General features: G+C 33.7%; 1 protein-coding gene across 2 annotated transcripts in view; it reads right to left on the reverse strand.

The window, feature by feature from the left end:
* Window positions 1-5,445: 5,445 nt before the first annotated feature.
* The window catches only part of LOC149780097 (PRELI domain containing protein 3B-like), a 34,757-nt gene continuing 27,140 nt past the window's right edge, over window positions 5,446-13,062 (reverse strand). For both annotated transcript variants that reach the window (XM_089936857.1, XM_089936858.1), the window contains exon 6: window positions 5,446-11,959. In XM_089936857.1, the coding sequence (XP_089792983.1) occupies window positions 11,843-11,959 (117 nt within the window). In that variant the 3' untranslated portion in view covers window positions 5,446-11,842. The remainder of the gene's footprint in view (window positions 11,960-13,062) is intronic.

A 13,062-nucleotide genomic window follows, 5' to 3' on the forward strand; every position in this document is an offset into this window, starting at 1 on the left:
ATCTTTGAATCTACATTTGTCTGAAACATCGCACGATATTTTATCTTTGAAATCGACAAAACAATCATGTTGATTCTTTTGTATGCCATTTTGTAAGACAACTAACGTATATACTCGCTTACAAGTCAGTCAAACTTCAAACAACAAAGATCCTGATCTGTCGAGACCCAGATCTGCTGGTGCTTTATGAACTCCAAAGAACCTTCACATCTTTCCTGAAAATTCTGCAACAAATCAGACTGAATATATTTCCATTTTATTGTGAAATAATGCGCGACGTGTTGTGACTGTTTCAGTAAGTACCCCCTTCTTCTATTCTCGTTTCTGATCACAGTAAAATTATCCTATATATATATATATATATATATATATATATATATATATATATATATATATATATATATATATATATATATAATGAATGATGCAAATACAGAGCGTTTGTTGTTCTAGGGTAAAAACTAAAAACCGCACGCAAATGGTTCCCAAAAATAGGGCCTCTTGTGTACAACGAAACCTCTAGGACAAAGCTGGTAAATGTCTGATATCAAGAAAACTTTTTTAAATACCAAATTTTACGTTTTGTATGTTAATTTGTATCGCCTCCAAACTATCGGTCTTGTGGGGCCAGAAATTACACAAAGTCAAAGACCCCCCACCCCCACCCAGTACAATTTAGGGAAAAAGAAATGAAAAATCAATATTTTTTACCAAATGTACAACCTTTCGTTACTTTAAGCAATGCATTTGTACCTTTGACCTTAGCTGGACACCTGGGTGCATGCAACTGTGATTGAACGTTGGTATTCTGGAGGTAGTTTTATTTGTAATATCATGTACAATTTAACTGGGTCCCCAGCTCCCTTAAAAAGGATTGCATCATTACATACGAAACTTACTTTTTAATCATTACATTTCTTCAAAGTTTACTAAATTTTGACGATTCTAATGCTTTTTAAATGGCACAAACAGCAAGTATTCACAAAATACTGTGAAATTACACTTAAATTCCTCTTTTTAGTTCCAATAATTCTTTTATGCCATTTCGGTTATAAAAAATTAATTCACTTTTACTTGATTTTGTTTTTGGTTATTGTGAATAATCGTATTTAAGCCATGCATCCGTATTCGCACCCCACCAATCCCTAATTATTTTGGCAAGAAAATCAAGAGTGTCTTAATAGTTGAAAAGACTAGTGTACAAGTGAATCTGCAATTCTAATATCAAGTTAATGGATCAGCCTTGTTTTAACGTCTCAACAAATGTAACAAGTGTTCATCCTGCTAACAGTGAATTAGTGTGTGTGTGTGATTTGGATTTTTAACGTAGCTTTAACAATTTTTCAGTTATATCGCTAAGATGTCAGCAGTGTGGCAGTTTATAGTGATGTCTAGCGCTGGGGCATCATGCCGCAGACATGTAGCATGATGTCCCACCCAGTCACATTATCCTGACACCAGGCCGACCAGTCCTAACACTAACCTCTCAATGCTGAGCGTCAAGCGAGGCAGCTGTTAGTACCATTTCTATAAGTATTTGGTATGACTCTGCCGGGGATCGAACCCACTACCTCCCGCACCCGAGGCTGACCCTCTAACCAAAAGGCCACCGGAGCGGTCAACAGTGAACAGTGAATTAGTATTTGCACTATCAAATATGCCGATATAGAGTAGTGGCAAATTAAAGTTTAAAAAATAAACCAAACTACATGTATAATAATAGAGCAATAAGCTTATATTTCAAGTTAGTTCAAAATCGGATCAGCAATGTGATCTCAAAAGTAGCAATAATCTCAACTAACCAGATGTAAAGTTCACCTTCAACCAATCAGATTTAAAGCTGATCTTCAACCAATCAGATTTAAAGCTGATCTTCAACCAATCAGATTTAAAGTTCACCGTATTCATATTTGTGGATCTAGCTCATTAAGAAAGACCTTGATGCCACAAGTGACAAATATTCCAAACTTTCACAAGGCCTCCAAATGTAATAAGCTCAGCAAATCAGATGCTGCAAGATGATCACATTACGATGCATGGATTGCACTTACTGTTGAATTAATTTGAAGTTTTTATGATATGAACCATTTTCCATGTTGGATCGAAATCAAATAAAAAATATGCCCCCCCTCCCCATTGTAAACAGACAGGCAACACACAATGGGTACAGGGCCAAGTACACTTGGCTTATGACAAGGTGAACTAAAAGTACTTCTATTACACAAAAATAAAAAAAGTCAATGAACAGTATTTACATACTTATCCTTTCGTCCTGAGGGGGACCACAGGCAACATATAATCTGTGTCGAGTACAGTAAAAATGGTTGTTTGGAAGAACTTTTTTAAAGTATTGCTATAGAATACTACAATGCATATGATACATATTATAAAGTATTGCTGTGGAATATTGCAATGCTTGATACATATTATAAAGTACTGCTGTGGAATACTACAATGCATATGATACATATTATAAAGTATTGCTGTGGAATATTGCAATGCATATGATACATATTATAAAGTATTGCTGTGGAATATTGCAATGCATGTGATACATATAAAGTATTGCTGTGGAATATTGCAATTCGTATGATACATATTATAAAGTATTGCTGTGGAATATTGCAATGCATATGATACATATTATGAAGTATTGCTGTGGAATACTGCAATGCATATGATACATATTATAAAGTATTGCTGTAGAATATTGCCATGCATATGATACATATTATAAAGTACTGCTGTGGAATATTGCCATGCATATGATACATATTATAAAGTATTGCTGTGGAATATTGCCATGCATATGATACATATTATAAAGTATTGCTGTGGAATATTGCAATTCATATGATACATATTATAAAGTATTGCTGTGGAATATTGCAATGCATATGATACATATTATAAAGTATTGCTGTGGAATATTGCCATGCATATGATACATATTATAAAGTATTGCTGTGGAATATTGCAATTCATATAATACATATTATAAAGTATTGCTGTGGAATATTGCAATGCATATGATACATATTATAAAGTATTGCTGTGGAATATTGCAATTCATATGATACATATTATAAAGTATTGCTGTGGAATATTGCAATGCATATGATACATATTATAAAGTATTGCTGTGGAATATTGCAATGCATGTGATACATATTATAAAGTATTGCTGTGGAATATTGCAATACATATGATACATATTATAAAGTACTGCTGTGGAATATTGCCATGCATATGATACATATTATAAAGTATTGCTGTAGAATATTGCCATGCATATGATACATATTATAAAGTATTGCTGTGGAATATTGCAATTCATATGATACATATTATAAAGTATTGCTGTGGAATATTGCCATGCATATGATACATATTATAAAGTATTGCTGTAGAATATTGCCATGCATATGATACATATTATAAAGTATTGCTGTAGAATATTGCCATGCATATGATACATATTATAAAGTATTGCTGTGGAATATTGCCATGCATATGATACATATTATAAAGTATTGCTGTGGAATATTGCTATGCATATGATACATATTATAAAGTATTGCTGTGGAATATTGCCATGCATATGATACATATTATAAAGTATTGCTGTGGAATATTGCAATGCATATGATACATATTATAAAGTATTGCTGTGGAATATTGCCATGCATATGATACATATTAATCATAATAACACCCATTTTAAGAAGAAGTAGCAAAGAAAAAGTAAACACCACTGTCATTTAGGACCAACAAGACATTGTAACAAGTATTTTAGTGAAAAGTCTATGTTTGTATGACCATCCATTTAAGTAGAATAGTGAGAAAATTTCAAGATGACCACTTTGGTAGCCATATTTCATTTTATGGCTGCAATATTCAATTAGCACCAATGAGACATCACAATAAATCTTCAATCAAAAACCCATGCCAATATGTTGTTGTTGTTGGGTTTAACGTCCTTTTTCAGCACACGATAGGCTATACATGGTGGCCAGTATTAATGGTGGAGGAAGAACCCAGGAAAACCCCATGAAAGAACCACCGACCCAAGACAAGTTACTCACAGGCTTTCTCACATACTCACATTGGCCGAATCCGAGACTCGAACTCACGCAGACAGAGGTGAGATGGCAGTGATCCGTAACGGATAGCGCTTTAGACCATTCGGGGTCCCTGCCAATATGTAGTTTTGTTTAATGCCATTGACTTCACATTCAGGCGGAGAAGCAATAACAAGATTTGAAGAGGGCTACTGTGGCATTCATAATGGACATCAAACTGACAGTTTTCATTTAGGACCCACTAGATATTATAAGACATGACCCTCAGTTCCGGTGGAGTAGTGACAAGATTTTCAAGATGGCCACTGTGTCAGCCATAATAGATATGAGTGCAACCATTTTCATTTATGACAAATGAGACTTCGTAAGTCTTCTTCTGGTGAGAAACCCATGCCATTACGACAGTCCATAATGTGCCCCACAGGTTAGAATCTGTTATTTGTTGTACTGATTACTTCTAACAAACTAGACACAGATTCTTTGGAAAATTCAAATGACAAGCATTTAATTATGATTTTCAACAATAAAGTATAAGCTATCGTGTATTTTTTTTAAAACTGTCTTTTAATATTAACATTTTCACTGCACAGCAAACCTATGTATTCATTTCATCAAGTATTTTCACGTTTTTTTACTGGTTGAATATACCTGGATACTTTTTTATATACTAAGTTAACCTAGTAAGGAGCTGTCCATTTCGTATGTACGCATGGAGCAAGGAGGTGGGGTTAACCCAAATGCATAAGCTTGCATGGGGGGGGGGGGGGAAGTCTAGTGATAATGTATGTACGCATAGGAAACAGGGGTGGGGGTGGGGTGGTGAAAGCTCAATTAAAATTTGTCCAATATGTAACCTGATCAACTGGGTTCAGTTGGTGTTTGAATTTTAGCAGACAATAGACAAACTTTGTAAAGTTATGCAGGTTATTTCTTTGATGCAGATATACATTCAATGTCTGTGGACTGTTTTATTAAACATGTTAATATTATTAATCCTTGATCGTTTCTGCATGGATTGAATATTGGCTGTTCTATAGAGTTTGGTGTGTGTGGTGCATTAAGCATATGTATGCGGGGGGATGGGGACAATGTGTATGGGGGGGGGGCAGGGTCAAGCTTTGCCTGATTTTTGCATATGTACTAAAAGGATGGCTGCTAACCATGATGATTTCATGAATCCAGGGACATTTAAAGTATGTGAAATTTAATTTTTCATGAAAAATTTAGAAAATACCTCAAACAGATTAAAACTGATGTTTACTGGTTCTGATAAAATGATCACTGACATTTAAACAGATTTTTAACATTGCTTGCTAGATAGGTACACTAGTCAACATTTTTAAAATGAATGCAAAACAAGGTGTAGAAAAATAACTTTCAATTTATTCAAGCTTGACAAAAATACAACAAAGCATGTACAGAGATTTCATAATGGCAACATATTTTGTTCAATTTTGCTTGCTTGAGAAAAATCCTGCCAAGGTTAATTACATTTTTAATTGGAAGAGAAATAATACTGCCTAAGTCATTGAATAAAATTCAAATTCAACATCAAAGGAATTACCTGAAAAATGATTCAACACAGTTTCAATTCTGCAATCGAAATAAATCTTGTAATGATTGTTTATATATTTCACAGGGGACTCTGAATTTTGATACATTATAACTGAGAAATGTTTTATCCAAATTCATTTTTTACTTTAAAAAATGTTAATGTACCTATACATGTCAATTATATTGGACATATTTTTAGCAAACAATTTATACTGGTATGATTTCTTTCAGAACTTGTATGTAATGGCAACAAAAATTTCTAATAAAATACCTTTGTATAAATACATGTTATCATGAAAACAAATATATCATAAACCAGTCAGTTTTACCATCTGATTAAAGTGTTAGCATACTTGTGCATCTTACCATCCGATGAACCAAAGATTACTTTATGTGAAAACATCCTACTTCAATAACTAGTAAATTAGTCCTTTATTTAGTTGGATAGAATTTTTTTTCCCAATCTTTGTTGGGTTTTTTAAATGATCTGAGATTTTTTAAAATATGGTTTTCAATAATCAGGTGTGGACACACTGAGCTGGTACATGCAGTCTAAGGTCTGACATACTAACTCGATCCTTGCTGGCCTCTGAGTAGAATGCCTGGTTGTTGTTGTTATAGGGTTTAATGCCATTTTCCAGCACAAAATAGGCTATACATGGTGGCCAGTATTAATGGTGGAGGAAGAACCTGGGAAAACCCTGAAAAGTACCACCGACCCACAAGAAGCTACTTGCAAGCTTTCTCACATACCCACATTAGCTGCACTGAAGACAGAGGCGAGATGGCAGTGATCTGAAACGGTGAGCACTTTAGACCACTCTGCTACTCAGGGCCCCCGCAGAATGTCTGGTACTGAATCATTGTCATCCTTGTCATTTCCAGTAGCAAAAACATCAACTGCTTCCTGGCAATCACTGATTTCACAAACAATATTCTTAACTATTTCATTCGCAGATGAGACAGTGCTACTATCATTTTAATGCAATCCAAGAAATCAACATCCTCATTACCAGACCCAAGCATCATGCACCATTTGCAACAAGAACATCACCATTGTTGCTATCACTGATAATGACATCCATTTGTTCACTAAACTCTGCCATAACAGATTGCAACATGATCTGTGGAAACATGATGTCATTCATAACAAATCATGCTGATTGTAGACAATAAATTTATTTCACACTCAATATCTGTGAACACCCTGCTTCTATTCCTCTTATTATGTGTAGCTAAAGTATCTTAAAAGAAATCTTTTTCTTTATTTGATATGCAAATTTTCAGCTATTTTCACAACATTTAGAATTCAATTAACTTACTTAAAGCTTTATCGATAAAAAACATTAGCTAAAGGATATTTCTTCTTTAGTCAAAAAGGACAAAGTAAAAAAAACTTCTTTTCATGCTTTAATTGCACTAAAGCAACCCATAATTCTTAAGTACAAATTAAAAATGTGTGATTATCATGCCTTTGTTAGGGCTGTTCCACTCAAACATACATGGTACCCAGGGAAGGCAGTTATTTCAAGATATATGCCAGTGTTCATATTAAAAAGATATGAAAATTCTAAATTGCATCTATGGGTGAGTAACCCACTTTAAAAGTGCTTTCCCTTGGTCCCATGTATATTTTAATGGAACAGCCCTTACCTGAAACCTTTGTTCTTATACCTTTCGTATTTAAAACCTCCACCACTATTTGGCTTTGGTGTGGCAGGTGATAAAAATGTTAAAACTGAGCCAATATTCTCAGGCAGACCATAGAAATGAAATGATACATTCAATTAAATACTTTAACAAAGGAACGTTATAACAAAGCCTTTGAAAACATTAGGAATTTCGCCTTGGAAATTAAAGTCAAATGTTTCTAACCAAGGAAACATATCCAAGAAAAGAATAAACAATACTTACTGTAACAAGGACTACCCATCAGTAATTTTACATTTTAGTGTTTCACTGTGTTATGTATTTTGATTCTGATCTTGATCTTGGACTTAATTAAGAGTATTAACAAAAAAAAAATAAATAAAGAAACTTAATAATAGTGAAGAAAAAAAGCAAAAAAGTGCAACTTGATGAGAAATACAACTACTTAAGAGTGTATATTAGTTATGTATATTGAGTTGCAAAATGTTAATCAAAGCTCTTCCACCTATCGTTTCTATGCGACTATAGCTATATTAAATACACACAACAAAATAATCTAAACACAAAATCAACAAAGATAAAGAATAAAACAAAAATAAAATCTTGTACCAATAAATATTTGTATATATAAAATAGAACTATTTCCTGAATACATTCTTCTTGAAATTGTTCCATAATATGTTACTTATATCTGGAGTCTAGAGATGATTAATCACACAAAATACCCGATGATAACCAAGTTCAAATGTAGAATTTTCAGAGTTCTACATTAATGGTACTATGTATACGGTAAAACACATTTCAAGGAAGTTCCTGTGCATTTCTACCAGATTTTTAGCAACCTGTAACGAGTCACATTATTATTTGTCAGCAGTTTCAATTGACAAAATATCACTCTATAGTAATGGCATTATCGAAATAATAACACCAACTAAAAAACATTCCCATGTATTTCTACATGGTTTGTGGGAAATAATCAGCATTATGCACAGCAAAAATTTGCTATTTCACGTAACGTTATGGAGTGGCAACATGATTATTATAGCTTACTTCACATTTACAGTGGTACATCACATGGACAAGATGTTTTGGCCAAGTGGACAAGAGGTTTTTGAGTCAGCTGTGCCAAAACTAGTTCATCTGAGGTATCAGACAGAACACGTGCAATAAGCTGTTTACTATATACAGTGGATTTTATTTTGCATCAGTTACTAGATCTCTAGACAATACTTTTAATGAGAAACCAAAACCATTAGGATAAATATCTTCTATTTATTATTTACAGAAATTCGTTTGTAATTTGATTCAAAACACACTTGAATATCAACCAAGGTTGATGACATCATAATGTTAAACAATTTTCAATTTCATGATGTCACAATACATGTTATCAATGAAGTATATTGCTTCACAGCGAAAATTCAATTACAATCTATGTTTGGCTTAGGGAACAAAATTCAATGTCAAACTCGGTTAAATATACAATAATGAATGCTTAATCTAAACAACAATTAAATACAACAAGACAACATTTTTCATTTGCATGCTGGTCTGTAAATAATAGATTTTCAAGGCAGATGGTACACTGCTAAATAACATGGGCATGACTAACAAGTAACTCGGGTTACAGATAAGATGTAAACAGAAAGACTCCAGTCACAAACAACATGGTTGCATTAGATGGTATTCATGCAATTTGTAGTTGTTGTTGTTGTTGTTGTGGGGTTAACGCCATTTTTCAGCACGATAGGCTATACATGGCGGCCAGTATTAATGGTGGAGGAAGAACCCGGAAAACCCCGGAAAGAACCACCGACCCACGAGAAGCTACTGGCAAGCTTTCTCACATGTCCACATTGGCTGAATCTTAGACTCAAACCGCCGCAGACAGAGGTGAGATGGCAGTGATCCGTAATGAAGAGCGCTTTAGACCACTCGGTCACTAGAGGCCCCGCAATTTGTAGTACCGTATGTGAGATGAATTCTGTTATACACACGCAGAATTTTGCAAGTTTAGAATGTACAGCAGCTGAATACCCTATTTCTAGGCCAGTTTATGTTTTGCTGACATAAATATTTACATTCATGTTAACTCATATATGCCATCAGATCTTTCTTTACCAGCACATCTATGTTATTTAACCTTTAACTCCCAATGTGTATGACAACTAAGAGTAAAGGTAAAGTATTCAACATTTATTGCAAGTAACTAAATACTCAAAATTGTTTGGCAATTAACAGATTCTTGACATATCCATGAACTTTAAGAATATAGCAGTAGGGTGTTTGTAAGGCACACAATGTAGATATATTTCAAATGTTGCTCAAACAAAATTGAAAAATAGTCACCATGGCTGAAAACTTATTTTGGGGTACTCTCAATGTGTGTTAAATTAAAATACTTGCATTGACCAAGACATTCTGACATGAGCTCTTGTGACATTTTTAACAACAAACTAAATATATGACTATTTAACACTGGTCATTTAAATGACTTCTTATAAACTTAACAAAACTATGTAAAATATCCAAGACCAAGCATGACAGTTATTAGCAATGAAAATTTATCGAGACAAGTTACACTGAATGTAAGATGGAAAACTGGTCCTAATTTTCTGGTATTAATGTTGTACAGTGGCATCAATATGTCAGTATGTCAAAAAAGTCACCTTTGATGAAATATTGATCAATAAAGATGGTGCAGTATCCCACCCCAAAAAGGTGTTCATCAAACATTACACACCACAAATTTTGGGCAAATTTATTGTCCAGTGAGCTTTCCACTTAATGTATGTTGTCACACACTTATTGAATGCTGTTAAGTACATGTAATAATAAAGTAATCCATGTCTGTGTGTACTAATTCTCAACAAGTATAAAGACTACAATTTTTCTACTTTTACATCGCCAAATAGAAGACAGGATGATATCAACTCCTAGTGCCAGAAGTGCCAGTTGACTTCACTGATTTCCAGCTATACTGATGAAATTATCCTCCTACTCCTAAAATACAAACTTCTTGCTCATTCCTAGATAACGTAGTCATCTGGCACAAGTTTGCATGTAAACAGACTTAAACACAAAGTCTATACAGAAGCAGATATATCTCAAGTAAAACAAGCTGGCCATAGTCTGCAGGGTAACAGACTTAAACTTGAAGTCTATATAGATCTTAATCAAGACAAGGGCACAATGAAGCAATATTCCATATCCTAAGCAGGTAGGAAAAAAATGTACTGAAATAGAAGGAAAGAAAATGAAAAAAACAAACAACAATAAGGTTAATGTAGGGTGTGAACGAGCATATGAAGTTGGTTGTATGGATTTTAAACCAATATTTCAGCACAAGATCGGCCATACATGGCAGCCAGTATATTGGTGGAGGAAGAATTCTGGAAAACCACAGATCTACTGGCAAGATTTCTCCATGCCCACATTAGCAAAGTATGAGACTAGAGCCCATGTGACCAAGGTGAGATGTCTGTGATCTCTAAAGGGAAGCCCCTTAGACCAATTGGCCACCTGGGGTTACTCACATATATGGAAGGTCACATACATATGACCAAAGTGATTTCCAAATTTATCTTCCACCCTGTTGCTTATATCTGTAGATATAATTTAGATTGCTTGACAAAATACTTAAACAACTATTTAAACAGAAAACTTCATGTATGATGGTTTTGTGACAATTTTTGATTTTTCCTGTACATTCATACACTACTTCAAGATACTGCTACCTAGTACATCTCATAAGAAAATTAAAATGTCTTGATAAAATAACACTCTGAAAATTGTGTACAAAAAGACCTCACAAGTCACATTCATTTCAATTGAGTTTTACTTTCAGACTAGGAGAAAGATCTAAAATAATGAATGCTTTAGCTGTCTATAAATACACCAATAAGGCAAGCTGTAATGAGGATTGATTGATGATTCAGTTACGGAATGGAACATTTTAGCAAAAATACATTATGTGATGCCACTGAAATCTTTTGAGCTTGAGGAACTGCTTCCCTCTATGTTAATGTAGAACTTCAAACATTAACTCTGTCCTGTATCTTTCAGAGTTTGATCCCAAAGGAGATCAGAATGAGATTCCACATTTTACCCTAAATCCACACAGACAGGTTTCTTTCGTTTTTGAACTTTTTAAAACAGTAAATATAAGTTTACATCATGATATAGAAAAGTGTATCAAGAAGCCCCATGAAGTCAGAATTGCTTTCCCTGGCTAATTATTTTTCTTTTTTTAAAACCAGTTCTAGATTGTGTATGAAGTCATGGAAAATAAAGTACGAGATTATCACAGATTCATCCATAATTCATGAATAAAATAGATTACACATTCGTTTTGTTAACAGTTTGTCCATCTTTCTTTAATAAGACCAGAAACTTAAAACTTTTACTGTAGAATTTAGTCCACTTCCTTTTATTAACTTAAAGAAAAAAGGACTTGTATTAAAACATACGTGTCCGTTTTGGGACAGTACTGTTGAATGACGGTGGAATTATAAGTCAGTTGCAATTAAGTCACAGGGTCCTAAATAGCACTATCATCACATAGAGGGTCGAGTATGTGGTATCATGTTGTCCACAGCTTTCTGTGCCTCCTGTTTCAAGTCATTTGCTTCTCCTGTAATTTTCCCAATAACCCATTCCATTGCCTGTCTTCCCTGTGAAAAGAAGGAAATCAGGGCTGATAAAATTATGAGTGCAATCATAAGTAGCTATTCCATTGGCTGTCCTCCCAGTAAAGATAAGGAAATCAGTGTTGATGTAGTAAGGACTGTGATCTTAAGTACTATTCCCTTCATATATAATATATGATACCAGTTAAATAATTTCTATCATTTCAGCAACAAAGAATTTAAGAAACCCCAAAAGAAACAACTTTCAATACCCTAAAATCAAGGCAGCTCCTGTGAAACATACTTGGGACCTAGGGTAGGTATTTTTAACATGGAATAGTAGGCTTAGAATTTTTATTATTTTCCTAAATATAAAAGAACTGCCTTCTCTGGGTACCATGTCTTTAAATGGAACAGCCTTCATAAATATAGTGAAGGATTTTTTGTTTGTATATCCATTAAATTAAATCCACCATGAAAAATGAACACTGTTTTACTGGATGTTAAGGTAAATAATGTCACCCCACAAAATTGTATTCCATGAAAACTTTGGATTAGTTTTTTTTTATATCAACAGAACACAAATGCAATGTATATTGACAAAAGACATTCTTTTCTCAGTATACAGTTCTAACTTGTGTTGCATGTCATGATAACAAGGTATTTCATTACTTAGTGAAAATATTCAAAATGGGTCAATATGCTGTATTGTCAATATGAGAACTGTTTCAAATTTCATTACAATTGTAAATCTTCACTAAATTTATTCCAAGTGTTATCCCTAAATATTTGAAGCAAATGTACATGACAATGTGCCAAAAAATTATAATAAATTTAAAATATAACCTTAAGTGTTGCATGATTTCATTGTGCTCAAAAGAGTGAAATTTTCTAATCTATTAACTTATAACAAAGTTATAACTTGCTGAGTGATGCTGGCTGGTTGGTTGGTTGATTGTGGATTTTCAGATGCACCAGCACTGTAAGGCTATAGTGCACACAAAAGGTTATTTGATTTATATATTAAAAAAACGGATGAATAAAAAACTTATTACCAATGAGCAAAGAAAGTACAAAGCACAACAACAACAACAGAGTGAATATATATCCAGGTTCCCAATCAATGGTGTATGTAAATGGTGTGTATA

The sequence above is a fragment of the Sinohyriopsis cumingii genome, chromosome 16, assembly GCF_028554795.1.
Source record: "Sinohyriopsis cumingii isolate HCF-2022 chromosome 16, ASM2855479v2, whole genome shotgun sequence".
Classification (NCBI taxonomy): Eukaryota; Metazoa; Mollusca; class Bivalvia; order Unionida; family Unionidae; genus Sinohyriopsis; species Sinohyriopsis cumingii.